This window comes from Chrysemys picta, chromosome 25 (genome assembly GCF_011386835.1).
Source record: "Chrysemys picta bellii isolate R12L10 chromosome 25, ASM1138683v2, whole genome shotgun sequence".
Classification (NCBI taxonomy): domain Eukaryota; kingdom Metazoa; phylum Chordata; order Testudines; family Emydidae; genus Chrysemys; species Chrysemys picta.
In genome coordinates this window covers 12358664-12385234 of record NC_088815.1, presented here as the reverse complement: position 1 = coordinate 12385234, position 26571 = coordinate 12358664, and the positions used below count along the sequence as shown (strand labels likewise).

The following is a 26571-nucleotide window of genomic DNA, read 5'->3' as shown; positions in this document are numbered from 1 at the left end:
TGATGAGATGCAAATTGGGAGCCAAGAGATATTTTTTTTTTAAAAAAGGAGAGAAACTTGCACATTAAATGCATAGCCCCCGGCTTGCCCATTGGAGGGGGAGAGCATTGGAGGGACCCGGTATCAATGGAGCGATTATGCATCACTCCAAATCAGTGTCTAGCCAGGAAAGCATAGGCACAACAATACATTTTAATATGCAAATCCTAAGCAGAAGACCTAAAGAGAATAGCACCGGCAGAAGCAAAGCACTGATGCGCACTGTAAGATTGTCAGGGCAGGGACCTTCCATTTCTATAGGGCCAGATCCTCACTGTTATTTTGGCCCCTAGCTCCCACTGAAATCAAGGAATCAGGAACCTAAACACCTTTGAGCCCATGGGCTACTGTGCGGTGTAAACAGAGCACCCCTATCACACCTGTCAATCAACACCCTCGGTTGGTTTAATTATTCTGCTGGTAGCCTTCTGCAGTCCTTACAGACGGGGGTCCTAGGCCAAGAGGCTTTGGGAACAAGATGGCAAAGGGCCATTCATTCAAATAAATAAATAGGCAAACAAACAGGCTCCCTTCACTCTGCAACATAGGGTGCAGTCTGAGCACAGGCAGCTCTACAAGGGGAGTTAACCCCAGCACTTCTAGCCAAGGGTTGCAACCAGAACCGGGCCCCATCTCTCTGCCTTCTTTCGGCGAAGGGTAAATCATGGTCCTTGGGAACCCGGAATTAACACATGGCTTTTCACCCTCCCCCTCTGCTGCCTCCCCTCCCCCCCTTCCCCCCCAGTTGGCTGGAAGCCCCATCAGGACAGTTACAGAACAAAGAGGCAGACGGAACCGGATACGCAGAGGAAGTGAATCGGAGCAAGCAAATCCCAGCTAGAGACCCGGGGTGGGAAGGAAGGAGGCCTTCACCCACACTTCCTCTGTCGTCAGCAGGGGCCCCGCAGCCCACCAAGGACCTGGGGATGGGGGAAGAGATACACAAGCCCCACCCCGGCCCTTTCCCTCTGAGCTCGGCACTGGCCTATCCCAGCTAAGATGAACAGCAGAACCAGCCTCCTGCCTCTGATGGCCTTTAACTTTCACTCGGCTGGACCTCCAGCCGCACACCACTGGGGGGGAGGGGGGGGGAAATCATTGGGCTGCCAGGACCCAGGCAGCACTCTCAGCATCACGCGGGCCCAGTCCAGCCCAGTTCCCGTGGACACATCACAGCTTCCCTAATGACAAGGCCTGCAACAGGGACAAGCAAACCCAGCCACAGCGGGAGGCCTGTGCTAGGCCACAGGGCCACGTGGGGGGGGGGGGGGGGGCAGTCACGGGGCAGGACTTACCACTGGGCTTGCACATCCTGATTTGGCTCTGGCACTGGACCACGGAGTGCAGGGGCTGCGAGGCCACAGCGGTCGCGGACGTCAGCTTCTCTGAGGTAGTTTTGCTGGCGGGGTCCGGGGAGGGCGGGGGCGAGGAGGGGGCGCACTGCGTCTGACACCGCAGCTGCGTCAGGGACTGAGGCATGCCCTGGTAGTGCCGCGTGGCGCTCAGGAGGTCATTGAGGATCTGAAGGATGGTGCCGATGTCACGCCGGGGCCGCCCGCTGCTGTCCTGGCAGTTGGGGTGCAAAGTGCCTGCAGGGGAGAAGAGGCGGGGGGGGACACGTCATGCCATGCTGCCTGTAGGGGCAGTAGCGGAGCCCAACCCTTGGCACACTCTGCCACCCCTCAGGGGCTCCCCATAAGCATCTTTGTGACCCACCCATGGCCTCGGAACACAGTGCAGGGCCCTGGGGGGGTCGTCAATGCACTGAATCTCCCTGGAAGGCTGGCAGCCAAAGCTGGCATGAGCCCCCATCCCAGGCAGGATGCTGAGGTAGGAAGAGACCCATCAAACTCAGCTCTCATTGGCCATCAAAAGTTGCCCTCACCAACCTGGGCCCTGGTCCAGCCCTGGTTCTCCCCTCCCCATTGTTCTGCACAAGCAGTGTGAAAAGAGACACTCTCCAGTTCCCCAGCCACGCGCACCGGCGCTCGCCCATGGCATCACACCAGCACTGGTGAGAGGAGAGTCGGGCCTACAGTCCCCTGGGCTCTCAACGTACCAGAGAAGGTCCCTGAGAAGACCCCAGGAGCGTGGTTAACGAAGCTCTCTATGACTGCGCCAGGTTTGCGGGATCGGCTTGTTGGGGCTGGGTTGTTGCCGGCAGAATTGTTACTCCGGGCGCTACAGTCCACCTGGCAAGCGGCAAGACAGAGAGACACTTATTAGCCATTAGAAACAGACACCAGTGGGCCAGAAGGCTCCTGCCCCTAGCTCAATGGGTGGCTGGGGGGAAAAGTCCCACATCCAAACTTTCCCAGGGTTACAATCTTATTTCCTTGGCCAGCATAAGGCATGAGGTTTTTTCCCCTCAACCTTTTGGGACAAGGCAGTACCCACACCCACGCAGGGCGATCCCATAATCATCATCATCATCGTCCCTAGCTCTTAAGTAATGCTCTTCACCCACAGATCTCAAAGCACTTTACAAAGGAGGGCAGCGTCATTATCCCCATTTTACCAATGGGGAAAACTGAGGCACAGGGCAGTGAAGCAACTTGTTCACCCAGCAGGCCAGAGCCAGGAACAGAACTCAGGTCTTCTGCATGCCAGTCCAGTGCTACATCAACTAGGCCATGCAGTCACAGGGCACTTCCAAAAGCAACACCTGAAATCAGCCAGATTTCAAACCCGCCATCGGCCAAGCCCCGTTCACAGTGAAGAAAATGATTTAGAGGGCATCTTCAATGCTACCATCATCTGCCTTACATTTGGGTCTTGAGCGTTCAAGACCCATGAACCCATTCGGACCAAGAAACCCGCTCTCTAGGAAGGGAGCATGGTCTAGTGGTTAGGGCACGAGACGACCTGGGCTCTACTCGCAGCTCTGCTGCGAAATCTTGCGTGATTCGCTTTCCCCGTCTGTGCCTCAGTTTACCCATCTGTGAAATGGGGATAATGGGTCTGCCTGCCTTCGGGAAGTACTTGGCAATGAAAGATGCCAGCCAAGGATTGTGATTAGTCTGATAAGCAATGATCCTATTTTGAGACTGGAGGGTTGCTGGATATTTCTTCCCATGGCAGGCTGGGGTTTTCCTCGGACTATAAGCATTTTGCAGTCAAAGCACAAGAGGCAGTACACAGACCAGCCTGGATAGCTTCTCTCTCTGAGGGAAACCCTCTCCCCCGCCACCCCCTGCCAAAAGCTAGAGCAGATCTTTGCCTTACGCTTTGCGATAAACCACCACCACACACTATGCCCTTTTCTGGCACCATTTGCCTCAGGATCTCACAGCATTTGGAAAAAAATGTAGCAAGGCCTCACAACACCCTCATTTTATAGATGGGGAAACTGAGGCATGAAGTGGGGATGTAACCTGTCAGTGGGAGGAGTGGATATAGACAAGGCCTTGTTCTAACCACTAGAGAACAGTCACCTTCCAGAGCCAGGAATAGAACCCAGGAGTCCTGAGGCCCAGCTCTCCCCTTTTCTCTCCCCACCTAAGAGACTTATTTTTTAAAGCCAGACTCACCTCTGAGCAGGAGGAGACGACGCTGCTGTTAACCGTTTGCGTGCTGGCCCCATGCGACCGGAACATCCCGGCTGTGACGGGGGCGGGGTGGGCGGCGTTACAGTACATGGGTGTGGCCTGTGCCGAGGGGGTGGGGCTGGGGGCGGGGCTCTGCTGGCAGGTGGGCACCACGGGGATGCGGGCGAAGTTGGAGCTGGTCCCTCCGTGCAGCGTCCTGCACTGGGGGGTGGGGCCGGCCGCTGCCCCGGGCTCCCCCCGGCTGGCGATGACATGCCGATGCTGGAGCTGCCCCCCACTCTGCTGAGCTGCCAGCTGGAGCTGCACGAACATCATGTGGTCGCCGACCCGCAGGGCCAGCGTCAGCGGGGACCTTCCGGACAGGAAGTCATTGACCTGAGAAGAGAAGAGGAGTTCGGGTCACCGTCTCGATCATGGCGCAGCAGCACTTGGGTGAGGTGGGGGCACCAGCAAAGTCCGGCCCACGGCAAAGGGGAAGCAGAACGGTTCCCGGTGCCACCGGTTCCGAGATACGGGGGCGAGGAACGGGACTGGACAGCTCAGGGCTGGTTTGACTTTGCCAAGTGGCGCTGCCTTCTCCCCACTGCCCAGCTATGCCCTTCTGCCCCCCCGACCCAATGAGGGAACAGGAGTTCTCCTGGTGGGGGGCACCCGCGGGCTCCTCATGAGCTGACCCCAAGCAGACTGATCACAGGACTTGGGGCGGCGCGATTTGAAAGGCTGCTTTGATCATTTAGGGGTGGGGAGCTGTAGGTGTGCTTTGGGGTAGGTACTTGGCCCAGAAGCCATATCTCCCCCACACACACACACACACACACGCCGTCTGTATCCCACTCTCCCCCCACCATTATCTTACCACCACCACCCCACCCATGTGAGCTCTCTCTGCCCCCTCTCCCAGCCCATGTGCAGAAGGGCCGCGCTCCCTGCAGCATGGCGATGGGCCTGGAAGGAGCCCACTGCCATCCCAGAGACACATGGGCATCAGCACCATGAGCAGAAGCAGGAAAGGGGGAGCGTGCCAAGAGCCCAGCAGAGTGGGGGCAGCTGCCTGGGGTGGGGCACGTCAGGGCTAAAACTGAGAAGCCGGGCCTTTTAGAAGAGGCACCCCTTGCTCCTTGGGAGTCCCTATCTGCAAGGTCCTCCCAGATCTCCAGCAGGACACCAGGGGCGGGGTGTGACCCTGATGGGTTAAAGATCAAGGCCCGCAGGACTCGCCTGCCACGTCTTGTTCCCATGTGACCCGTGGTGCCAAGGGAGCAAACTGACGGAGGCGGCTTTTACAAAAAAAAACAGGGGAGGGTCGCCACCCCACCCTGGTGATAAACCTGCCCGCACAGCCACTCCCCGCAGTGCACAGGAGGAGATTAACCAGAGCTGGGCGTGGGGGGGCCCCCCCAAACGGGACAAGGTCCAGCGGCGGGGGCTGGAATCCACCCTCTGACACACTCTTTATGGTGGTTACTGCAGACGCTTTCTGCTCACCCCCACCCCAGTGACACACGCACCCCTGTTCATTTGCACAGCTGCGCATTTGCATTTCCCTATAGCCTGAAAGAGGCTTCTCTTCCCTGGCTAGTCTAGCGCCTGCCAAGCCTGCTGCACCTGAGACAGTGGCAGGGGACGGGGAGACAGCCGACAGTCACACGGGATGCCAAAAAAAGTCACCTGACTCCCTCTTTTCCAAGGAGGTCACAGCCATTGCTGGGGATTCACCCCCATTTTCCCTGCTCCTCGCCCCATCTGGATCAATAGTAGCCCTCCCAGGAGCTGTAATATGACTCAGCTGGCATGTTCAGGGCTCCCACTACAAAGCACTGCACCCCTCCAGCCCAAGGGGCTAAGCCCACTTCTTTCTTGGATAGGACTTGTGGCAAGTTCCTCAGCGGACTACTTGCCCTGTTCAAGGACTGGGTAAACCCAGTTTCTGGGCATGGAGGCCCATCTCACACACCTGCGAAACAAAGGCAGACGACATGTCTGATCTTTAAAAGGGGAAAGGAAACATCTGGGTCTCCCATCCTACAGAGACTCTGATGTGAGACACCCAGGGCTGGACTTTCTTCCAGAGACACTCAGCACCCACAAGCCCAACCTATGTCAACGTGAGCTGCCGGGACCCAACTCCGGGGGCCCAGAAACAGACACCCAGACAATTCAGTGGCCATTTCGGAGTTAGATCTTTGGGTCCCAGGGCTGCACGGGAGCCAAATCCCTGCACAGTGACTCAGTCCAGGGGAAAGCAGCCACAGAAGGATTGCAAAGAACCACCCACTGAACTATCTGCAAGAGTCCTGGAAAGGTTGTTGGGATTTCAGAGCATCCCTGGGGGATGCTGGGAAGAGGGGAATTCCCCCAACAGCTGGAGCTCTCCAGCGGGACCTTTAACCAGGAAGACTGAGCCCAGGGGGAAAACCCACTGTGGATTTCACGCTCAGGAATTTTGCTCCATCCAGTGCTCAGCACAAAGATATGCCACCTTGCCCCAGTTCTGTCCAATCTCCCACTAGCTGGGCTCTCATTAACTGGCAGGCTAACGAGCAGGACCAAGGGACTGGGGAAAGCCAAGCTGTCCATGTATCAAACCACACCCTGAGCCCCACAGCACTTGGGTGTATGGGCACCCTCAACAAGGTCCGGCAGTTCAGGACGGGTGCCCCCCCCCATCTGCCACGCTGCCTTGTGACATATTCCCCACCCCAATCAGCGAGGCTGCAGGGAGAGGAGGGGCCTCCGGGGTTTGAGCTGGGGGGTGAGAGGAAGAAGTCAGCACTTGGGGGGGTGGGGGAAGAGGGAAACACAGCTGCTGAATCCTCCGACCATTCACCAGGGGGAAGGCGCGGCCGGAGAAATTAATCTCCCTAGTCGCTGATCAGATCCCATGGACTCGGGTGACCAGGAAGGGGAGGCAAGAGAGACAGAGAGAGGCTGGGGGGGGGGGGGGGGTCACTGAGTGTATATCACCACAGAGCCCCCGTATACAACCCCGAGTCGACGGCGGGTTTGAGCCGAGCGAGCGCCTTGGGGGGCCGTTGTGGTGGCATGAGAAGGGAGGCTGGCCATCCAGGCCCAGCTGGGCAGGGAGTCCCCCCTGCCCCCCAGGGGTAAAGTCGCTTCACCGACAGGATCTGTGCTGAAGGGGGCTCTCCCGAAGCCCCCGCCGCCCAGCCAGCTCACACGCTCTGCCCACCCAGCAGCTGTCACCCACGAGCCGTTAGTCACCCTTTCGCAGCTCCCCCTACATGCACCCCTGACCTTTCTGCAGCCAAGCCCACCAGCGCTGTGTGTCACTCGCTGAGGGCGACCACAGAGCGCCTTCTACGGGAGCCCCCACCCCCCAACCCTGTATCACGCGCTGTGCGAGGAAGGGGGAAGAGACTCACTCCCCCATCCCCACCCGTGCAGACCCCACAACAGAGGTTACCATGGCCCAAGGCAGCTGACATCGCAGCCCCCAGGAACCCACCCCGTGCCAAGGGAGCGTGGGTGCCCGGGCCACCTGCAGCTCAGACAGGCAGGGAAACCACATAGAGGGGGCAGGGAGGGGGGCCAGTCTGAAGGGCTGTGCCGCCGGCCCCCAGCTCCTGCGATACCCACAGCTCCGCTGCCTAGCACTAGAAGTGAAGGGATGGGGGAGGCCTGGCCTCAGAGCCTTCCCCTGGGCATGGGGGCACTTCTGCCCCCCCGGAGCAGAGCCGCCAAGTCACGTAGAGCAAGGCAAGGTGAAGCAGCCCCCAGCCAGGTGTGTGCGTGGCCAGGGACCGGCCGGGGGGGAGGGCAGCGATTCAGGAAGGCGACTAGAGGACTGTGAGGGGGCAGGCAAGGACACGTGTACCCCCAGCGCAGCGCTCCGGGGGCGGGCGAGCCCCTCTGCAGCATGACTCAAGCAGCAAGTGCAAAGGCCACCAAGAGGCAGAGAGCCTCAACGCCCCCCCAACACCTACAATGGGGGGAGGGGAGAGGAGTCAGTCACACTCCCCCCGCCCCCCCAAAACCCACAAGCTCAGAGTGGCAGGTGATGGAGCAGCTGGGAGGGGAGAGGAGCAGGGAACTCCTAAAAAAGCACGGGATGCCCAAATCATAGATAGGTTTGTGGGGCGAGGGGGGGGGAACACAGCCTGCTGGAAAAACCCCTCCCCATGCCCCCCCAACAGCACCCCCCCCACACACACACACACACTCATTACTCATTCTAGGCAGTGCCTGGCAGCGTAAATCACCCGCCATCTGCTCTGGGGAAAGGTAGGGGGAATATTAAAGGCCCAGCTCAGTGCTGCCTCAGGGCCCCCCCACTGCCACTTAGGATTCCACCCGCCAGGCGGGCCGGCTTTAACCCTCGCCAGGCGGGGGGGGGGGGGGGGGGGGGGTGCTATTCCTTCAGCCTCCTCTCCAGCTCACCCCTTTGTCCCCGCTCTCAGAAGCGGAGGATCCCAACTACCTCTGACCCTTCCAGCCAGCAAACTGCAGCCGATTTCTCTACCATCCCACCCCACGAGCTCCCTTAGGGCTCTGGGGGTGTACGGCCATGCCTCTGCCCCCCACCCCCACCCAGTCAGGGGGGACAGGGCAGACACACACACACACACAGCAATCCTGGTTGTGGGGAGGCGGCCAGGCCATGCTGATGTTTAGTCACATACACCCCCTAGTGGGAAGGACACCCCAGCAGGGATCGGTCATGGGTCCACCCCGCCCACCCCTAGTGCAGCGGGACGGGTGGCTTTTCAATCGGCAGCAGCCCAACACCGGGTGAGGGACCGGGCAGGATCGGCCCCTCTGCTTCTTGGCTGAGGAGGGTCCTGGGAAGGGAGGGGAGGATTCGTGAACAAACACTTCGCTCCCTGCCTTTGCTTGGCAAGGATAAATATTTGTCTAAGCCGGGTGGCGCTGGGCTGTAAGCGCCTGAGATGCAGACAGATCCTCCTGCCCTCAGCCTGCCAAACGGGGTGCAATCCATACACCCCCACAGAACAGAAGGGAGGCCTCTGTTCTCAGCTGTGCACCCAGCCAGCCCTGCTGTCTGCAGCTACCCCCGTGCCCAGCACCAATCTCCTCTGGCCGGGGTAGCGCCACCCCCGCCCTAGCTTGTCCAGCAGCGGGGACTCCCCCTACACCCGCTTCTCCCCAGCCCCAGCAATAGCTTCGGCCTCATACCAGGATCCCACCCTTCCCCCCCCCCCCCCCCACCACCATCCAAGAGAGACGCTGAGTTCTGAGAAGCCGTGGGAAAAGCAGCTTAAAAATAACAGCGAACCCCCGAGCGTCAGATGGAGGCCGCAGAGGAAGAGGTGGGCGTGAAAGAGATGCTGCAACTTCGGCCATCGAGGTTACAGCTGGGGGGAGGGAACACTCCTCCATCCTGGTGACGGCCCAGGGAGGAGATGTGTGCGCCCACCTACCCTGCTCAGAGCCCTGGATGTGGGGGGGGGGGGGAGGGGAAGAGGGGAAGGACCCCCCCAATCTAATCCCAGCCTCTGTGGCTCTCATGTTCCTCTGTGCGCCTCAGTTTCTCCATCTGTAAAGGGGTGGAGGGAAAACTCAGTGCGCCCAGACACGGGAAGGAGGGGGGGTTGGACTCCCCAATGCACATGCACCCGATAAACCCACAGCCCCAGTGAGCGCCTCATGCACACTCCCAGAGAGAGGGGCCAGCTAAGCCCTTTTCTACCAGCAGAGTCCCCTCCTATGCCCGCCAGTCACGATTCCCCTCCCTCCAGCCACAAAAGATTCCCCTCAATCAAAGGCCCAGCAGTCACGACTCCCAGCCCCCCTCCCCCCGAATCGAGCATCCAGCCATTCAAACACACGGCGCTCGCCCCCGCCAGCCGAACAAAGGGTCTCCAGTGCGGGAGCATCGCTGCCCAGGAGAGAGGCACCTTGAGAGGGTGTGGGGCACCCCAGAATCCCCTCCACCCCCCTTCTCATCTCAATGGAGACAGCTCCCTTGTTCTCCGGGAGCGGGGAGGGGAAAGCCTCCCAGATGGGAGATTAACATACGGAGAAAAGCCTGGCTCCCCAGATGGGAGGGGGCTCAGAGAGCCTTCCCCCACCCCCACCCAGCTTCCTCGCTCACCCCTAAAGAAACAGGCACTGCTGGGTATCAGCCCCACAGCACGCTGGCCTTCCCCCTCCCCACCCTCTGCTGATCATCTTTTACCAGCTCAGGTGCAAAGAAAGCGGGTGGAGGGGAGCAGCCAATTCCTTCCACCAGGCAAAATATTGACCATTTCCAGCATGTACAGGGTGGGCCAGACTTTGGGGCTAAATCAGAGGGACTCAAAGTGGGGTTCATTTCCCCCTCCCCCAAGCTGAGCACAGTTTTGGCCTTGCTCTCTCATCAGAGACCTGAAAGCCGTTTACGACCATGATCTTGTGAAACCTCATGAACATCCCATTCCAGGTACTGTCCCCATCGCATGGGGGAGGAAGCCAAGGTGCAGAGAGAGGGGGTGGGGGGCAGGACTCCCCTGTGAGTCAGTGGCAGATAATCCAGATGTGCCGTCTCTCCTCCACACACACTTACTTCCCCCCCCCCAAGCCAAGGATAGAACCCAGGAGTCCTGTCTCCCAGTTGTCCCCCCCGCCACGCTCTAACCACTAGATTCCACTCACCTCCCCAAGCTGAGGAGGCAACCCAGGAGTCCTGGCTCCCCAGTGTCCTTCCTCCAGCCATTATACAATCCTGCCTTCCTCTTAAACCAGTCACCCCCCCCACACACACACACACACACACACACTCTCAGTGACAGTCCCCAAGTCTCTCTAGACTCCTCCAGGTCCCCTTGACGTCAGCAACCACCCAAGGCTCCCTCTCCTTCCTGGCAGTGAGCCTGACTCACACCTTCCTCCTTGCGCACCCCTTCCTGACCCTTGGCTGTTATTAGCCAAGGAAACTGGAGAGCCTGGAGCGAGCGTGAGCTCACCGCCTGTCGGCTCCCAGCAGCACTAAAAATAATCCCTTCCTCTCCGAGCGCAGGGCCGGGAGTCGGGGGGCTGTTATCCAACCCTCGGCATCACACACACGCCAGCCGGTTCTTGCAAACGCCAAGGAGGCGGGAGCAGGTTTAACAGAGGTAGCACTGAGATTAGCAGGGAAACAGCTCCAGATTCCAACCCCCCTGCCCCCCCCCCCCCCCCCGCAGGAGACACCCCATCCCCTCTCCCCTGCCCCAGCCCTGCCAGGAAGGGAGTGGAAACAGCCAGCCATTTCACTAGCCCTGCACCAAAACCGATAACCTCCCATAGCACCCCCTCTCCCCTAGCCTGGCAGCCAGGGCCACCCCATCCCACAGCCCAGCCCTGTAGCCTGCTCCCCCCATTCAATAACACCGGCCCAAATCCTGAACCCCGATGGGGGCCATCAAGCTAACCCATCCCCTGCCCCCACCCCATCCCCCTTCCTTCGAGTGCTCCCCCTTGTGAACGCCGGCACACCGGTCCCTCCCGGGCTTGCTAGTTACCGAACCAACCAATCCCTGCCACCAAATGAACGCCCCCTCTGGGTACCCCCACCTTCCGAGCAGGGGCAGGGTGGGATGGCTCCCCTCCCCCACACATTCTTTCAGCTCCCCCCCCCCAGAAAGCAGGATGCTCCAACATAAACACATCCCGCCCAGCCAGCCCGCTCCAACGCCCACAGAAGGGATGGAAAGGCTCCCACTGAGTTCACTGGCCATTGGAGCAAGGCCACTGCCCCCTCCCTGTCCAGCCAGCGCCCTGGATGGGGCAATATTCGTCTCCCCCCCGCCCCTCCCCGCCCGCAGGTAGGAGAGGAATGTCCGCACCCAGGACAGGAATGGTTGTGCTAGGTCCCGGGGATCCTGCCAGTTTCCCCCAGGGATTCTGCTGTCCTAGATCCGTTGGGAAGCGAGGGAGGGGCGGGGGGAGACGAACCAGCAGCAGGGACCCTGCAGGCTGTTGCCAAGTCCGGGGAGGGAAATCTAATTTACTGTCTCCGAATCCAGCCCCGGAGATACAGGGAGCGCGTCCCTGCTGATTCCCAGAAATGCGGATGACTCACAGAACGCTGCATTCCCTCCTCTCCAAGCGCCTGCCCTGATGTAACCTTTGCTTTCCCCCACCCCCCGCCCAGCAGGGGATGAGAACAGGGTGGGTGCCAGTGGATGGATGGATGGCTGGCTCAGCAGGGAGGCGCCCTGACACCAGCACAACAGGAGACTGGTACCAGCTGGGAGGGGGCAGGAAATCAGAGCCCTCCCCCCCTGTTATTGACAAGACTGTCCTCTGCCCTGGTTACTCAAGAGAATACAGTGCCCTATGCAGGGCAGAGCCCTCTCCCCACAGGGCAGGGCCAGCGCCCCACAAAACGCAGGCTTGATGCTACGGGTCAGCCCAGGTCAGACCCAGAGGAGAGAGGCCGATCCAAACCAAGGGGAAGGAAACAGCCTCTGCCCTCCCCCAGAATAGGCTTAACAACCTTCTCTCCAGCTGCACACAGCTGCAGCTGGAACCCTGACACCGGCACTCCACCACGGCCGGCCGCTGCTGCTGAGGGATTTTCCATCCAGAGGGAAAAAAAAGGGGGGGGAAGGGAGGGTGAAGTACCAAAACACAAAAAACTTCCACCATTGAGAAATAACATTCCTCTCGCCTCAGCCACCTAGTGACCTCAGAAACGGAGCCAGGCCCTGAATCCGTGCTGCTGGGAGGGGCTGCGGGGCCTTCCAATGGGAGTACAGATCCCTACCCGCTCCGGCAGGGTCTGGGATGGTGCCTAGAGCCCCAGAGACACCAGTACCCTCTTCCCCAGTCCCGGCAGGCAGGCTAAGCTACGCTGGGGTAGGGTGGGGAAGGTTGCATGCATGGCGGAGGCTGCTGGACAAGGACCAATACCCCTTCACCGCCCGGCAGCTCTGCTGAGCTGGTGGGCAGTCCCCCTAGGAAAGGGGCATCATCCGACCCCTTGAATGTGGCAATGAGCTTTGGCAGGAAGTTCACCAGCAACTACTAGGACATCAGCCACGCCACGGGAACCCGGCCCCCAGCTTGGGGTAAGCGCCACGCCTCCTGCCCGGTAGTCATTTCCTTAAGGTACCAAGGGGAAGGCTTAGATGGCGTTTTCTCCCACCCACACACACACCCCCCCCAGAGGAAGTCAGAGCACAGCAGATCTCCCTGCTATTATCAGAGAGCCCTACACAGGCAGAACCAAGGCGAGAAGCATGAATGAGAGGCGTGGTTTCCTGTCCCCAGCCCCCAGGTGCTGGCTGTTCCTCTGTGCTCAGAGAAGGCTTCCTGAGGCAGAGATCCTGTCAACAAACCCATGGGGGGCGGGGGTCACCACTTCCCAGCCTGGGCTTCCCACTCATTTTACTGCAGTAGGGAACAGAGACTAGTGGCATGGGAGGCCTTTTCCGGCTCTAGCTTCAGTGACAGAGGAAGGGGGGGGGGGCAGTTTCGACTGGGACCTACACTTTGCATCCAAGGCGCATGGGACACAGACTGACCAGGAGAGCCTACACCTCTGCAATTTAGCGCCTCTAAGGAGCAACCTTCTAACCCCCTGGCCCCCCGCCCCGCTACCGACACGCCACAAAGGAGGAATAAACCCTTTTGCTGCAAGGCCTGGAATGCACCGATTCCATCCTGCAGACACAAGCATGGTAATCAAAGCCAGCCCTGCTCCAGGCAGGTCGGCCAGCTTTCCCCCCACCCCCGCCCCTTTCCTTAAAGCAGCCACCACTCCCCCATTACCATGTTGGCTGGGCCATCATACAAGTTTTCAAGATGAGACAACGCATGCACACACCATGCAGGAGGACCCCACCCCAGCCTCTTTGCTGGCTCTGCCCCTGCCCACCCTCCCGGGGCATGAGACAGCAAGCCCCAGCCAGGAATCTTAGCCCGACCCCGGAGGATTCCTGCCCTCTGCCTCTTTCTAGGCCTGGGAGGGGCATTGTGCAGGGAGATTCCTCAGGGCTCCTACCCAGGCTGCAACCAGAACAACTCGTCACAGGGAGCGTCTCGCGCCCTGTGTGCACGGCCCCCACCCTGAAAGGAGGGACAGGGGGACAACTCCGAGACCATCCCCGAGGCAGGTGAGGGATGGGGGAAGGTCTCAACTGATCAGACACCAAACCAAGCTGAGAAACTGGGACCTGAAGCCAGCTCGCCTTCTGCCAGAACATGCCACTGAGCCGCTAGCATTTCACCAATGCCCCACGCCAACCCAGAAAAGCACTCATGCCCAAAAGCCACGTAGGAGACGGGCCTCCGGCCCTTTGCCGGAACCCAGATCCCTGCAGCAGTTCACCGTTGTGAGCCCGGCTAGATTCACAGGGAAGCCGCGTCCGAGCGCAGGGGGATGGGGTGCTCTGTTGCCCCCCCCCGGGGGGGGGGGGAACCCTCCAACCTCAGAAGCACCCAGTTGGCTTTGCAGCAGCTCAGCAAGCAGCGCGTTAGATGGGCCGTACAGAGTCAAGGTCATCTGCAGGAGGGCCAAGTGCATCCAGGTTGCAAGGTGACTTTGGGGAGACCCACACTGCACGGTGCGCGGAGGGGCCTGGTGGCAATGCCACCCTTCCAGGTGCCCTGTCCTAGAAAAGCACTAGCCCCACAGCGGCAGAGTCCTGGCACGCAGGTCTGCAAGGAAGCGCTGCAGCCAGCCTCCCATGTTTTCCCCACCCACTCAGCTCCAGAGGAGAGCAGTTAAAAGGTACCAAGCAGGGCTGGGCATTCGCAGGTGTTTGCCCAGCGCTTGGGGGATGGGAAGTGGCCCCCAGCACTGCGCTGGTGGCTCAGAATTAATCCAGGGACTTTAAAAGTCTTTTAAAAATAAACTCAAGGGCTCGCCGGGGAGGAAGGAGAGAGAATTTTTAAGACCAAAAACAAAGAAGCAGGAACCCGCTCAACTTTAAAGCCAGAGGGAGGTGAAGAGGTGAATTCCACACCCAGCTGCAGTTTGCTGTTTCCTTCCCTCCCCACCTCCCCTCAGACACACATCAGAGGGTCACCCAGCAATGGGAGGGTTTCCTTGAAGCCCAAGCCATGGGTAGAGAAAGAAAAAGAAAAAAAAAAAACCCTCCCCCCCTTTGTCTGATTAGCAACCTCTCATCTTTGGGAGCGCAGGCAGCCAGCCGTCAAGTAACTTCACAGTTATCCTAACCCAGCGCCACCCCCTGCCCCCTCCCCAACCATAAGCTCAAGACCATAGTGCAGACATTCGAAAGCTGCTGCGTCTGGTTTTCCTGAAGGGCGGCTCAGGCCCTGGGAGAAGAGCCCCCACCCCCTTGTGATCTGAAGGTGCAAGCCTCCAACACAAAGCTGTGTCCTGGTAGGATCCGCATATACACACAAGGCCCCTCCCCCCGCCTGATTCTGCAGACACAATATTCCCTCAAGCAATAAAAGCAACTGTTAGGGTAGGAATCCTGCTTTTGTCTTTAAATTGGGGGAAATGGGGAAATCAGTCCCCAAATACACCCGCTGTGTCGAGAATGGGGACCCTGCAGCACACCTTGAGGTCAGGACCTTGGCAGAGGCAGCACTGACCTTGGCCTAGACCCTTCGTCATCCTTTGCCTCAGTTTCCCCTCCCACTCTATTTAGACCAGTGGTTCTCAACCTCTACCATTGTGGGCCGCACATGTGGCTCTCTGTGTGTGGTATGTGGGCCACATCCAGACAATATATAGATATGACCTGTATGGCCCTGAGGATGTCACGTGGGCCGCAGCGGTGTGCTGATTGGACTGCAGGTTGAAAACCACTGATTTAGACTGAACTCTTCAGGGCACGGACCGTCTCTCCCTAGGCGTGTGTGCAGTGTCTGGCACAGCGGGGCCCTGATTTGGGTCAAGGCCTTTAGGCAGTACAGTAACAAATGATCATCAAATCCCTTCACCACAGACACAGGCCTCTAGGTTTCTCTTTTGCTGAGATCTCTAGCCTTCAGCGCATACAGGAAGCTGTGGGGGCGGGGAAGGGGGGGGGGGGTCAGATACAAGCCCCCTGCAGAGAAATCTTTGTCCAGGTCAATGCATCAATATTTCTGCTTCTCACCTGAGTTTCAGTTAAGCTTTCCAGAGCCTGCATCACTGACTGTTCTGGTCTGGATGCCTGAGACTGAAAGAAAAAATAAAAAAGGGGGTGTGTGCGCGTGTGGCTGGGGGGTGGGTGGGTGGATTGCATGTCACTTTCACTATTTATACACCGAGCTACAGAGCAACCAATGAAATATTAAACTTGCTGCCGTTCCCAGCGCCAACCTTCCCCCCCCCCCCCCCAAAGGGTTGTGTTGGAGGAAGTGGCATCCGTTCTGCTGAGCGAGATCACATTCTAGCCCTTTAATAATAGATGAGCAGAGTGTGCGTGTTGGGGGCGGGGGGGGGGAATAATAAAAAGCCATTTACCATCAAGCCAGCTTCCACTGTGGGGACAAGCGTCAGTTTGCTTCCTTCCACGACCCCCAAATCCTGCAGCTTTCCAGAACTGAGCCGACTGCAGAAGGGAAAAAGACATGGACAGAGAGAAGGACGTCAGAGCTCCCTGGTATTAAATCAGTAACGTGCACATCCAGCAATAAAGGGACGGTTAAAGGAAGGGGGCCTGGTTTGCTTTAGGACCCAACCTAGGTACCCTCCCGAGCTCCCTCATGGCTCCCCTGACTCTGAACTGGCTCTCAGGCCAGGGGGCTGCAGGATCGGCAGTGGGGGGTTAATTTACATTTAGCACAATGCCTCCCCCCAGTTTACCCTCTGAATCTCATTCCAGCCCCTTCCCCCTCAATGCACAATGGTGTCCCTCTCGCTCCCCCTCCAGTTTATTATGTAAACATCCTATCCGAGGGGCAGGAGGCAGGGAACCATACTGCAGTCATCAGTCAAGCAGCCATTGCCACTAACCCGGGCAGTGTGTGTGCAGCAGATTGGGACACAAGAGGAGGCACTAGCTTGTGTGTCTAACAAAACCTCCCCCCATAGGACAGGCAGGATTCAGATGACTGGGGGTGGGGGGCAGAGAGAGGAGGAAATTTTGACCAGTTTGGGGAGGAGGGTAGCGTGGGAGTGGGGGTGTGGACACCCGCCCCCCTTTTTTCCCCTCCAAGCACTGTAATCATAGATGTAAAGGATCTCTTCCCCCCCACACACACACACACACAGCCACCCCCCTCAATTAGACACCCTGCCAGGGTGCTTCATTCACTCAAACCCGCTGCACAAGGAGGGGAACCAATCAAGAGCAAAAGCTCCTTCATCTTAGTCTCGGAGGTTCCTTTCTCTATTTTGGCTACTGTTGGGGGGGGCTAGAAGGGAAGGGGTGCGGGAAGAGTATCCCACAGAAAGCCCCCCCCCCTTTCTGCACCTTAAGCCTTGACCAGTCTCGGATCTGCCACAAACCTGGCTCCTGCTAAACAAAGGACTATCCCACCTCCCAGCCCTGCCACGCCAGAATTCAACTCTCAAAGAGCCCCCCCTCCCCCCGCCGTCCTCGCCTGCATTTGGGTTTTGGAAAAGGGGGCGGGGGGGGGGGGAGCGTCGTGCCGGGAAAAAGCCGCCTCTGAATCCCACCTCGGTTCAACCTTTAGAACAAAGGGCACCGCGCCGCGCACTTCCTAGTGACTCAGTGCAACACGGCGCCCCAGCGGGGTGCAGGCAGGATGGGGCCCCGCGCACACACAAAGCCAGGGGAAACTTTTGTGGGATCAAAGCCTACGGAGAGGCTCCATTTTAGGTCCAGATCCCAGCAGCTTCCCCGGGACCCCGGCTCGGCTCAGCCCAGCTAGGGGAGCCGACTGGTGGGGAGAGACTGGGACCCATCCCGCCTGGTGCAGGAGGTTGAGAAATGGGGCCACACACACACACAGGGGCCCCCGGGAGCCGTTGCTTTGCAATAGAGGCGAAGAATTAAACCCCTCTACTAGCCACTTGAAAGAAACCAAAGCGCCAAGGGGCTGGGGGAGAGATCCTTGCTCGCCCCCCCGCCCCACAGATTGGTGAGCCCCTGAGTTGGGTCCCTCCTGGGGTAGTTTATGGGGGGAGGGGGTGCTAGACCTACCTTTCTTTATGCAAGAGAGCCAGCCTCTCCTTGGGCACTTTGAGCCTCTGGGACAGTCTCCGCTTCAGTCCTTCCACCGTCTCTTCCACGGGGACTGAGAGCTCATAACGGGTCCCGGTGGTGGTGTTGATGTACAGATTCATGGAGGGCTCGTTCGGGACGGCCTCGCAGGCTGGGGCACCCCGGCTGCAGCTCCTGGCGCTGGGCTGCTGGTCCATTCGGTGACCTGGGGGGGCGGGCAGGGAGCAGCGGTTGGTGTGGCACGGGGGGAACCAAGGTGGGGGGGGGGTGGACAAAAAAAAGGAAGTGGAAGGGAACAAAGGAGCGACCAGAGCGCCCGGTTCGGCTGCGCGCACACACACACACACACACACACACACCAGCCGGGGTGGGATCGCCTTCCCGAGTCCTCCCTCGCTCCGGTTTAATATCCAAGGGTCACTCCGGATCCGTGGGGTCCTTCCAGGTCTTCCTCGCGCGGGGTTTTAAAGGGGACTTGGTGGGGGAGGGGAGGGGACCAGCTCTCCCTGAAGAACAAGGGAGTTTGCCCCGATTTAACCTCCCTAAAAAAAATAGTAAGAATAAAACCCCACAAGTCACTCTCGCATCGGGGATTTCCCTTCCCCGGATGCCTCCTGAGGACGCGGATCTCGTCGGGAGATGCTGCTCGCGTGTGTGTGTGTGTGTGTGAGAGAGAAGGGGGGGTGCTGCCTCCGTGCTGGGGGGCTGCAGAGGGAGAAGTGGGGGTGGAAAAAAAGCTTTTTCGTTCCTGATTCCCCACCCCCTTGGGGCTGAACCCGGCTACCCGGCAGCCGCCGCTCCGAGCTGCGCCGGTGTCGCGGTGTGAAAGTAACACACACACGGTACCCACACACACACAAAAAGTTATAATGTATCAACGTTCTATGGGGGGGCGGAGCTAATTTCCCCCCTCATTCACTTCTTACTCCTTTCGCGCAGCCGCCAGCCAACCCGGCCTCTCCGAACGTTGAGACAGGCAACCCGGGGCCAATCGCGGCCGGCCCGGTGCTCCCCCACGTGGAAGCCTGACTCCTCCCTCCCTTTCAGAGCGCTCCACCTCCACCCCCCTCCCCCCAGCCACCCCACTTTCCCCCCTACGCCTTTGCCCAGCAGATCCTGACCCACTGGACACAGGAGGGTTGCCTGGTGCCTGGCTAGATTCCTCCCCACCCACACACTTGCAAAGCCAGCCCCCCCCCCCGCTCTTTTTTTTAAGCCATTCATAATATATTAGCCTCACAACAAAGGGCTGCGCAGAAAAACCTCCGCTCAGCTGCTCCCTGGGTTTGGGGAAAGGAGGGTGAGGGGAGATTTACACGCGTGCTCAGCGGCCAGGTCTGGGGGCTGGTCTCCGTCCCGGCGTGGGACGACACACACACACACACACACACACACACACACACACACACGATTGCAGCTTCTTCCTTGTTTCTGCTGCTGCCCGCAAGCCGCGCACGGGAAAGGCCATGAATGACCCGAGCCTGCGCCGCAAAGCCATTGTTCTAAGGAGCGGGGAGGGTATTTACATTTCTTAAGATGGAAGGAAATCCTTTGCCTAGCGCCCCCCCTCCCCCCCCGGGGATAAACTGGAGGAAGGTGGTCGCTCCAGAACACGCCAAGGATGTCGCTTCTTCCAAACAATGGCCGGCCGGGGTGCTCCCTCCCAGGCCGGTTCTAGACCCTCGAGGTCTGCGAGGAGCTGGGACCAGTGGAAGCGCTTGGCAACGGCTTTCGCCTCATCCGGAGTGCGCGGAGGTCACGGAGCGAACAGCAAGTGGAGACAGACAGACATTCCCCCCACACACATACTGACTGGCAGGAGCGGGGGAGGGGGGGGGGTCTATGGGGAAATATCCAACTATTACAACATGCGGATGAGGACTGAGCAAAGCCCAGACTCGGATGCAATCCTCCTTGGGCAAATTCCGGTTCCAGGCAACTTCAAGGTTTGCTGGGGACAAGGGCCGGGTTAGATTTGCCCCCCCAAAGCCGGAGGTCAAAGCGCGTACTGGCGGTGCAGAATTGCTCGGTGTTATACGCGGGGGTTATGAACCCAGCAGCCGGAGACGGTGCCGAATGAATCCGCAAAGCAAGGGCGCCCCCTGCTGGGCACGGAAAGCCCGGCGGGCAGGTTAGAATCGGGGAGCCTTGCCTGGAGTGTGGGAACCAACCCCACAGAGACCGTCAGCGCTGTAGGAACAGCGTGTCCTCTGTGCAGATGGGAACGGAAGAACCACTTAAAACACCACCCCCCCCCTACCTACATACAAAGATACCTGGCCAGCTGCTCCTTTGGCGGTTAAGACGGGCGTTGGCACAAACATCGCCCCAACCCTATTCGATCTTGTGTGTAAACGGCCCGGCGAGCAAGGGGCAGGTTAGTTAACCAACCCGATCTGGGTGTAGGGCCGAGGAGCAGGCGTAGGCGAGGGCTCGGCCCTTTCTGGCACCTGAGGGCAGCAGGCTGGGTTCTTCTGAACAATGGGGTCATAAAGGATCACGCACCAGGGAGTTGAATTGCCTGGAAACCCGCCTCCCTCCCCCGGGTGGGGGCTGAACCCTTGGAACATCCGGCCTGAAATAAGTCGCCTTAACTCCTGCCCTCGCCTGGGAAGGTGAAATCAAATGATTGATTTCTGCTCAAAATAAGGAGCGCTACAGTCACTCCCTCGTGACAACTCGGATCTCTTTCTTCCATCCAGCTATGCCTGGGTGTCTCCCATTCTCCCCCAGGCATTAGATTTGAAACTGTAGATTAAAGCCACCTAAAAACGCTCTCAGGTCTCTCTCAGGAAAGTTTAAAAACCAAAAACCCCCAATCCTGCCAAGTCTGTCAGTGACATCTGCCTTGTTCGATTCAAGCAGAACTGCCAATGAAAAACAAGTCCAATCGACTCGGGCTGCCTCGAGTTTCATTGAAGTCAGAAAGAAAGTTTTTCGGAGGGAGCCCCCTGAGAGACGCTTAAAAATGGGATCTGGCCGCTGTGGGACTCCTGGAAGGTTTCCCCGGAAAGGGGTGACTACAGGGGACCCTTTACTCTCAGTTTAGTTTGCCACGGTGCTGATCAGACTGTGGTGTGAACCAGGAGCCGCTCCGAAAGCTCTACATCGGTAGCGAGATCAGAATCGGAGCCAGGGACTCTCTCCCCGACAGCCCGCCCCTCTTCCTTAAAAGACACCGAACCCCTCGTTTAAAAGATGGATTTGGGAGTTGTCTTTAAGGCCCGAAGCCAAACAAGCAGGAATCTCGTGGGGGGCCCAGCCGGGTTCCTCCGGGCGCTCTCAGTCGCTGGCTTGAGAGGAGTTAAACCCCCCGCCCGGGAACAGCACGAAATGACTTACCAGGTCCAGCGAATCCTTCCCCTTCGCCTCCTTCACCCTGCGCAGCCGGAACGGCTCGGGGCCCCCCCAAAAAGAAACTATATCCCGGTAAGCACGTGATCCAATCCGGCTCCAATCGTCCCCCAAGCAGGTAAATCCCGGGCTAGTCCAGAGCGCGCACAACAAGGGGGAAATCCAGCTCCCTTCCCAGCCTGGCTCTCGGGCTTGTGAAGCGGCTCCGAGCGAGGGCAGCCTTATTCTTTAATGTTTGGGAGGCGCTAGAGAAGTTTTATCCCCCCCCCCCCCCCCGCACCATTAGCCGGGGTGGAGCCTGAGAGAGAAGGATCAGCCATGCCGAGTCAGCAGGGAGATTGGAGGTGACGCAACTCTCACACCTGCCCCGCGCCGGCCCATTTTCAGTAACTCTTTCACAACCCGCCCGACTTCTGCAGCCTCTGCCTTGTGGTTCCCCATTCCGCCTTCCAGTAAAGGCCAGCTCAGAACGCTCCTGATTGCTCCACACACCCGGCCCCGGGGTGCTAGGCGCTGTACGTCCACCTAGCGGAGAGGGTTAGCCCTGAAAAGTGTATCAGCTGAACAAAGATGAAGGAGGATCCCATCCTCGTACTCATGGGAAACTGAGGCACGGAGAGAGGACGTGCCTTGCCCGGTGTCTCACAGGGACAGAGCGGCAGAGGTAGGAGCTGACCACAGATCTCCTGGCCCAGGGTCTTAAAACAGGCCCCTCCGATAGCCAGCGGTTTTCAATTCATTTGCCATTCTGAGCCGCATAGGCAGCGTCCACACACGTGAGGTTTTTACTCACGAAAGCTTATGCCCAAATAAATCTGTTAGTCTTTAAGGTGCCACCAGACTCCTTGTTGTCCACACACTGGATCAGTGGTTCTCAAACGTTTGTGCTGGTGCAAGCCCCTGAGCGCACCCCCCCCCCCAATAAATGAAAAACACTTTTGTATATGTTTAACACCATTACAAATGCTGGAGGCAAAGCAGGGTTTGGGGTGGAGGCTGACAGCTTGTGACCCCCCCCCCATGTAATAACCTCCCAACCCCCAGTTTGAGAACCCCTGCACTATATTATATATTTACTACTTGTATGGCCCTGAGGATGTCACAGAGGCAGCAGCTGTGGGCTGCAAGCGATGAGAACCACTGTTACAGCACTTTCAGTTTCCCAGTTTCTCATCATAACTTAGCTTTAAAGGGACAGTCAGTTCAGCTAGGGCAGAATTAAAAAAAAAAAAAAAAAAAAAGACTGCAAAAAAAGAAGAAGAGGTTTTGCAGCTCTAAGGCCGATAGAAATGTTGCTAAGTTTGGTTTGGTTAGTAAAGCAAAGTTGTGTTAGATCAAAGCCCACAGGCGCATGGACACACACATCTATGCCCTGCAGCGAGACCCGCTGCAGCTTTGGGGAGCAGACAGGGGATGGTGCTTTCACAGGACGCAGCCTTTCAGAAAGGCGTGTAGATCTTCAGAGTGTGCTCTGCCCTCTGTTTGGCATTGATCAGTTGTGAAATAGTTCACAGCCTTGCCCTGGAAATGCTCCTTGTCAGATTTCAGGGCTAACGCCCCTTGGGATGGCATGGGGTAGGACACCCTTCTCTTAGGATTCGGGGGACATCACTACCTCAGTTCTCATGTTGAAGAGTTTTCTCTGTAACCATAAGGCCTAGGGATGTGTTATTTTTATTTGAATAAAGGCCCGGATTCTGGAGCACTAGCTGGCAGAAGCTAGGAGAAAGTGGCCTGGCCTGGGTCAATCACCTAGCGCTAGTGCAGGTGAACCAGAAAGTGAAACTGCCTCAAAACAAACGTGAAACTGACTAGCCTGGCTTTAGGATGCCCTAAGTGAAATGCAGAAAGTAAACAAACCACAGCAATAGGGGAAAGCAAATCAGATTGTGAAATATAGTTAAGGCTGAAGAATCTAACATCCTGTCCTAACATAAGTCGTATTGAATTACACCTAGCAGCCCCAGTCATGGCCCAGGATCTCATTGCGCTAGGCGCTGTACAAACACAGAACAAAGAGATGGTCCCTGCCCCCCAGAGCTTCCAATCCAAGTATAAAAAAGAGACACCAGTGCATGCAGACAGGGGAGCACAAGGAAATAAAAAAAACACTGTTTTGGGATTGTTTTTAAATCTGATTTTTAACATTATCCTGTCCCTTTAAGACAGGGCTCCCTACCTAGCATGGGGACCCCGATGTAATACGGGGGAGCGGAATCATAAGCGAGGTAATCTCACATTGGAGACAGGAGGCTGGAAGCAGCGTTTCTACATGGAGCAGGTGAGAGTTTACCTGCATGGGCCTTCAGAGTCCCTTTGTGCAGCCCTTAAACCTGGTGTCCTGGCAAACGGACTGTAGGGGCCGGTTGGTTGCAGCATGGTTGTACCTATTGGGTTCCGGGATATTAGAGAGACGAGGCGGGGGAGGGACTATCTTTCATTGGACCAACTTCTGAGCTGAACTTTCCAGCTCCACCGAGCTCTTCTGCGGGTCTCAGTGTTCCAGCTACAGGCCACGGCTGGCCTCGGCTCCTTTCCCCCCCTCCCCCCCGCCCCTTCTAAATAAACCCTGGTGTGTCTGCCTAAAGGATGCCAAGCAGCTGGGGCAGGGGATTTGTGAGAGCAGGGTGGGAGCCTGCATGATTTGCATCCTCCCAGCTCCACAGCCTGGCTGAGAGGCAGGGGCAAGGAACCCCGGGCCGGACGGAGCAGAATGCCTTTTCCCGACAGCGCCGTCCACAACCCAGCTGCCTCCCCTCACCCCCACAGGATCCAGGGAAACTCTCTGGATTTCCCCTGTGAAAGTGGCAAACTGGGGCAGCGCAGGGTTGGGGGAGGGGAAGCTGTCTGTTCTATATGTCAGTGCTCCTGGGTTGCTAGGGATGGATAATCTCAGTCCACAGAAGAGCGGTTCTCGAGCTCCCCCCACATCCACGGACTTCTCCCAGCCTCCCAATCTGCCCATCTCTGCATTCTACTGGCCGGATTTCCCAAGTGCTCCCTCGCCTCCATTGTTCTCAGTGGGAGAGGTAGGGCCAGGGGGAGATTTTCTATTGTTCTCAGTGGGGGAGGGGACTCTCCATCCTTTTCGGTAGGCGCTTCTGAGTGCTCGGCGCTGATGGAAACCTGGCACCTGCACCCATCTCCCTTGGGGGCCTTGTGTAGACTCCCCTGGGGCGATAGGGGCTGAAGTTACCCACCTTCCTCCCACTAATCCCTTCGACAGCTGGAATCAATTGTAGCTTAGCAGGTGCCATGGCAAAACCGGTGGCATGGGAACCCTAAGATAAAGCCTCAGACAAAGTCTAGAAGTTCAGTGTGAGGGAGAATTGGAGGGGGGGGCATTTACTTTGGGAATCTTCCTCTGGTCTCGTGCCCCCTCTGGGTGTCGCATTTTCCAGCTTTTCTCTGCAGCTGCGAGGGCGAGGGACTTCACTCTTTTCTTTTTTTAACTAGGAACTGAGCTTCTCCCGTCACCCCATGACTCCGGGAGCTGGGGCTTTAGGAAAAACCCAGAGACTGCAGCCTGATGCAAGAGGTGCCAGCAGGGAGAAGCCAGGATTCTCATCAGCCCAGGGTTTTGTGTGTTTAGTTGATTGTGTTGCCCTGGGAATCCTTACTAATGAATAAAGTCAGACTGGGGCGTATTTGCCTGTACTGCGTCAGAGGCGTTCGAGGGGGAAGTGTTCTTCAAACTGCCCGTGGCTGAGGCGCTTTGGGAGAGAGAGACTCTCCGAGGAGCAAATGCCTACAGAGATCCCGTTGGCAGCTGCACGAAAGCCGCCTGCAATCTGATTATCTGACCTGGGCCGGGGATTACTCCCATCCGCAGCGCGCCAGCCACACAAAGCAAGCGGATTATGCAACCCCCTTCGCCAGAATCCATGGGGCTGAGCGCGCAGTGGGCCCAAGTGCCCCCAAGCGTGTTGAGCACTTCCCAGAGCGCCCCGGTACGTCTCCGGGGCACGGTCTCTTAAGGAGTTCTCCGGGCACAAAGGTCACCGATTGCATGAGCTTTAAAGAGTCTGTTTGGGCTGGGAGTTCCACCCCCAAATCTTTAGGGGGTGCCTGAGAACCCAGCCCCCTGAAGGGGGTGTGTGGAATCCCAGTACTCACTGGTTTTGGGAGAGTCCCATAAATGGTGAAAGAGTTAATCCCCGGCTGATCTCAGCCTTGCCAACCCTGGTGATTTGATCAGGCGTCTCGGTGTATTTCCCTGAAGCCCCAACTCCAGGAGTCAGGGGGTGAGGCGGGAATCACGGTTTTCATTAAAACAAAACAAAACACAGAGTCCGTTTCTAGCCCTCGTGACTGCAGAGAAACGCTGGGAAATGTGACCTGAGGGTAACCCGCCAGGCACTGAACCCAGAAGGCAACGGGGCGGGGGGGGGTAATGTTAATTAAATAAAACCTCCTGATTTTTAAGTCAAATCACATGATTTGGTCAGGCCCGGTTCTGGGTGTTGGCGATGCAGCTGATGTGCAAAGGGCCTGGTCTCACGCTGGCAAGCTCACACTAGCCCCCGGGTGGGTACAGAGAGGGCACCAGCCAGGCAAGCGCTCTGTCTCACACACACCTGGCGGGACATCCCCTGCTCTGCAGCTGGACACAGGACCTGTTCCCAAGCTCATGAAGTCGCTGGGGGTCTTTCCCTGGGCTCCGCACCAGGCCCATGGCCAGCCAGGTTCAGTTCCCAGCAGAGACCCCTGGAGAGACTGGAATGAGGGATTGCGGGGGAGGGTCTCACCCCTGGGTCCCCGGGCTGGGGAGACGTCAGGGACGTAGTGGGGGCAGCCAGTCTAACACTGGCCTGAATTGCTGCCCCACGGTCACCATTGCAACCCCTCCCCCTTGGAGCCCCATTAAGGCGCTTGCTGTTGGGTCTCATTGCCAAGCCCTTAGTCACCGTGGGGAGAAATTACTCTGGTGAGTAGCCCCATTGCAATGCCCTGTGCGACTCAGGTGAGCAATAGCTCATGGCCCTTAGTAACAGGCTGGCAATCTCCCGCACAGGCCTCTGCTGCCCCGAATCAAATCCCGCCCCAGGCCCCTTGCCTGCCCCCATGCGCAGTGTTGTCTATAACAGCGTTTAAAAGAGAACTGGATAAATTCGTGGAGGTTAAGTCCATTAATGGCTATTAGCCAGGATGGGTAAGGAATGGGGTCCCTCGCCTCTGTTTGTCAGAGGATGGAGATGGATGGCAGGAGAGAGATCACTTGATCATTACATGTTCGGTTCACTCCCTCTGGGGCACCTGGCACTGGCCACTGTCGGTAGACAGGATACTGGGCTAGATGGACCTTTGGGCTGACCCAGTAAGGCTGTTCTTATGGGGTGGGGGATTATAGCCCCCAGGGGACAGACCAACCATTCCCACATTTCCAGGGCTGTCGACACCCGTCTGCGTCCGTGAAAACGGCCAGTCAGCGCCGTGTGTTTCCTTGACGTTGGTACCATGTTTCGGTGGCTCCTAGTAGCGGGACTGGCCTCCCAAGACCTGCAGTCCCTGCGTTCGGGGCCTCCCGCGGGTCCAGAATGGCCAGGGCGGTGCCAGGCTAGGAGGGCGTTAAGGGGCTCGACAGGACTGGTGAC

At 58.1% G+C, this 26571-nt stretch overlaps 1 protein-coding gene and 1 long non-coding RNA gene across 4 annotated transcripts; one reads left to right on the top strand and one right to left on the bottom strand.

Annotated features, from left to right (window-relative positions):
* Nucleotides 1-1194: 1194 nt before the first annotated feature.
* Nucleotides 1195-21198, bottom strand: MIDN (midnolin). 3 transcript variants are annotated; one of them, XM_065578595.1, is made up of 7 exons: nucleotides 20966-21198; nucleotides 17603-17828; nucleotides 15958-16045; nucleotides 15608-15670; nucleotides 3570-3962; nucleotides 2099-2231; nucleotides 1195-1628 (listed from the first exon to the last, which is right to left on the bottom strand). In XM_065578595.1, the coding sequence occupies exons 2-7, from the start codon at nucleotides 17818-17820 to the stop codon at nucleotides 1210-1212; spliced, it is 1314 nt and encodes a 437-aa protein (XP_065434667.1). In that variant the 5' UTR covers nucleotides 17821-17828; nucleotides 20966-21198; the 3' UTR covers nucleotides 1195-1209. The 3 variants fall into 3 exon arrangements, with proteins under 3 accessions (XP_065434667.1, XP_065434669.1, XP_065434668.1); XM_065578597.1 differs by lacking the exon at nucleotides 20966-21198 and adding an exon at nucleotides 19900-20056; XM_065578596.1 differs by lacking the exon at nucleotides 20966-21198 and adding an exon at nucleotides 17983-18524.
* A 153-nt stretch (nucleotides 21199-21351) lies between these two features.
* LOC101951351 (uncharacterized) lies at nucleotides 21352-25353 on the top strand. The gene is made up of 3 exons (XR_002888341.3): nucleotides 21352-21641; nucleotides 23143-23258; nucleotides 24434-25353. It is a non-coding gene; the product is annotated as an uncharacterized LOC101951351 (long non-coding RNA).
* The last annotated feature ends 1218 nt before the right edge of the window (nucleotides 25354-26571 follow it).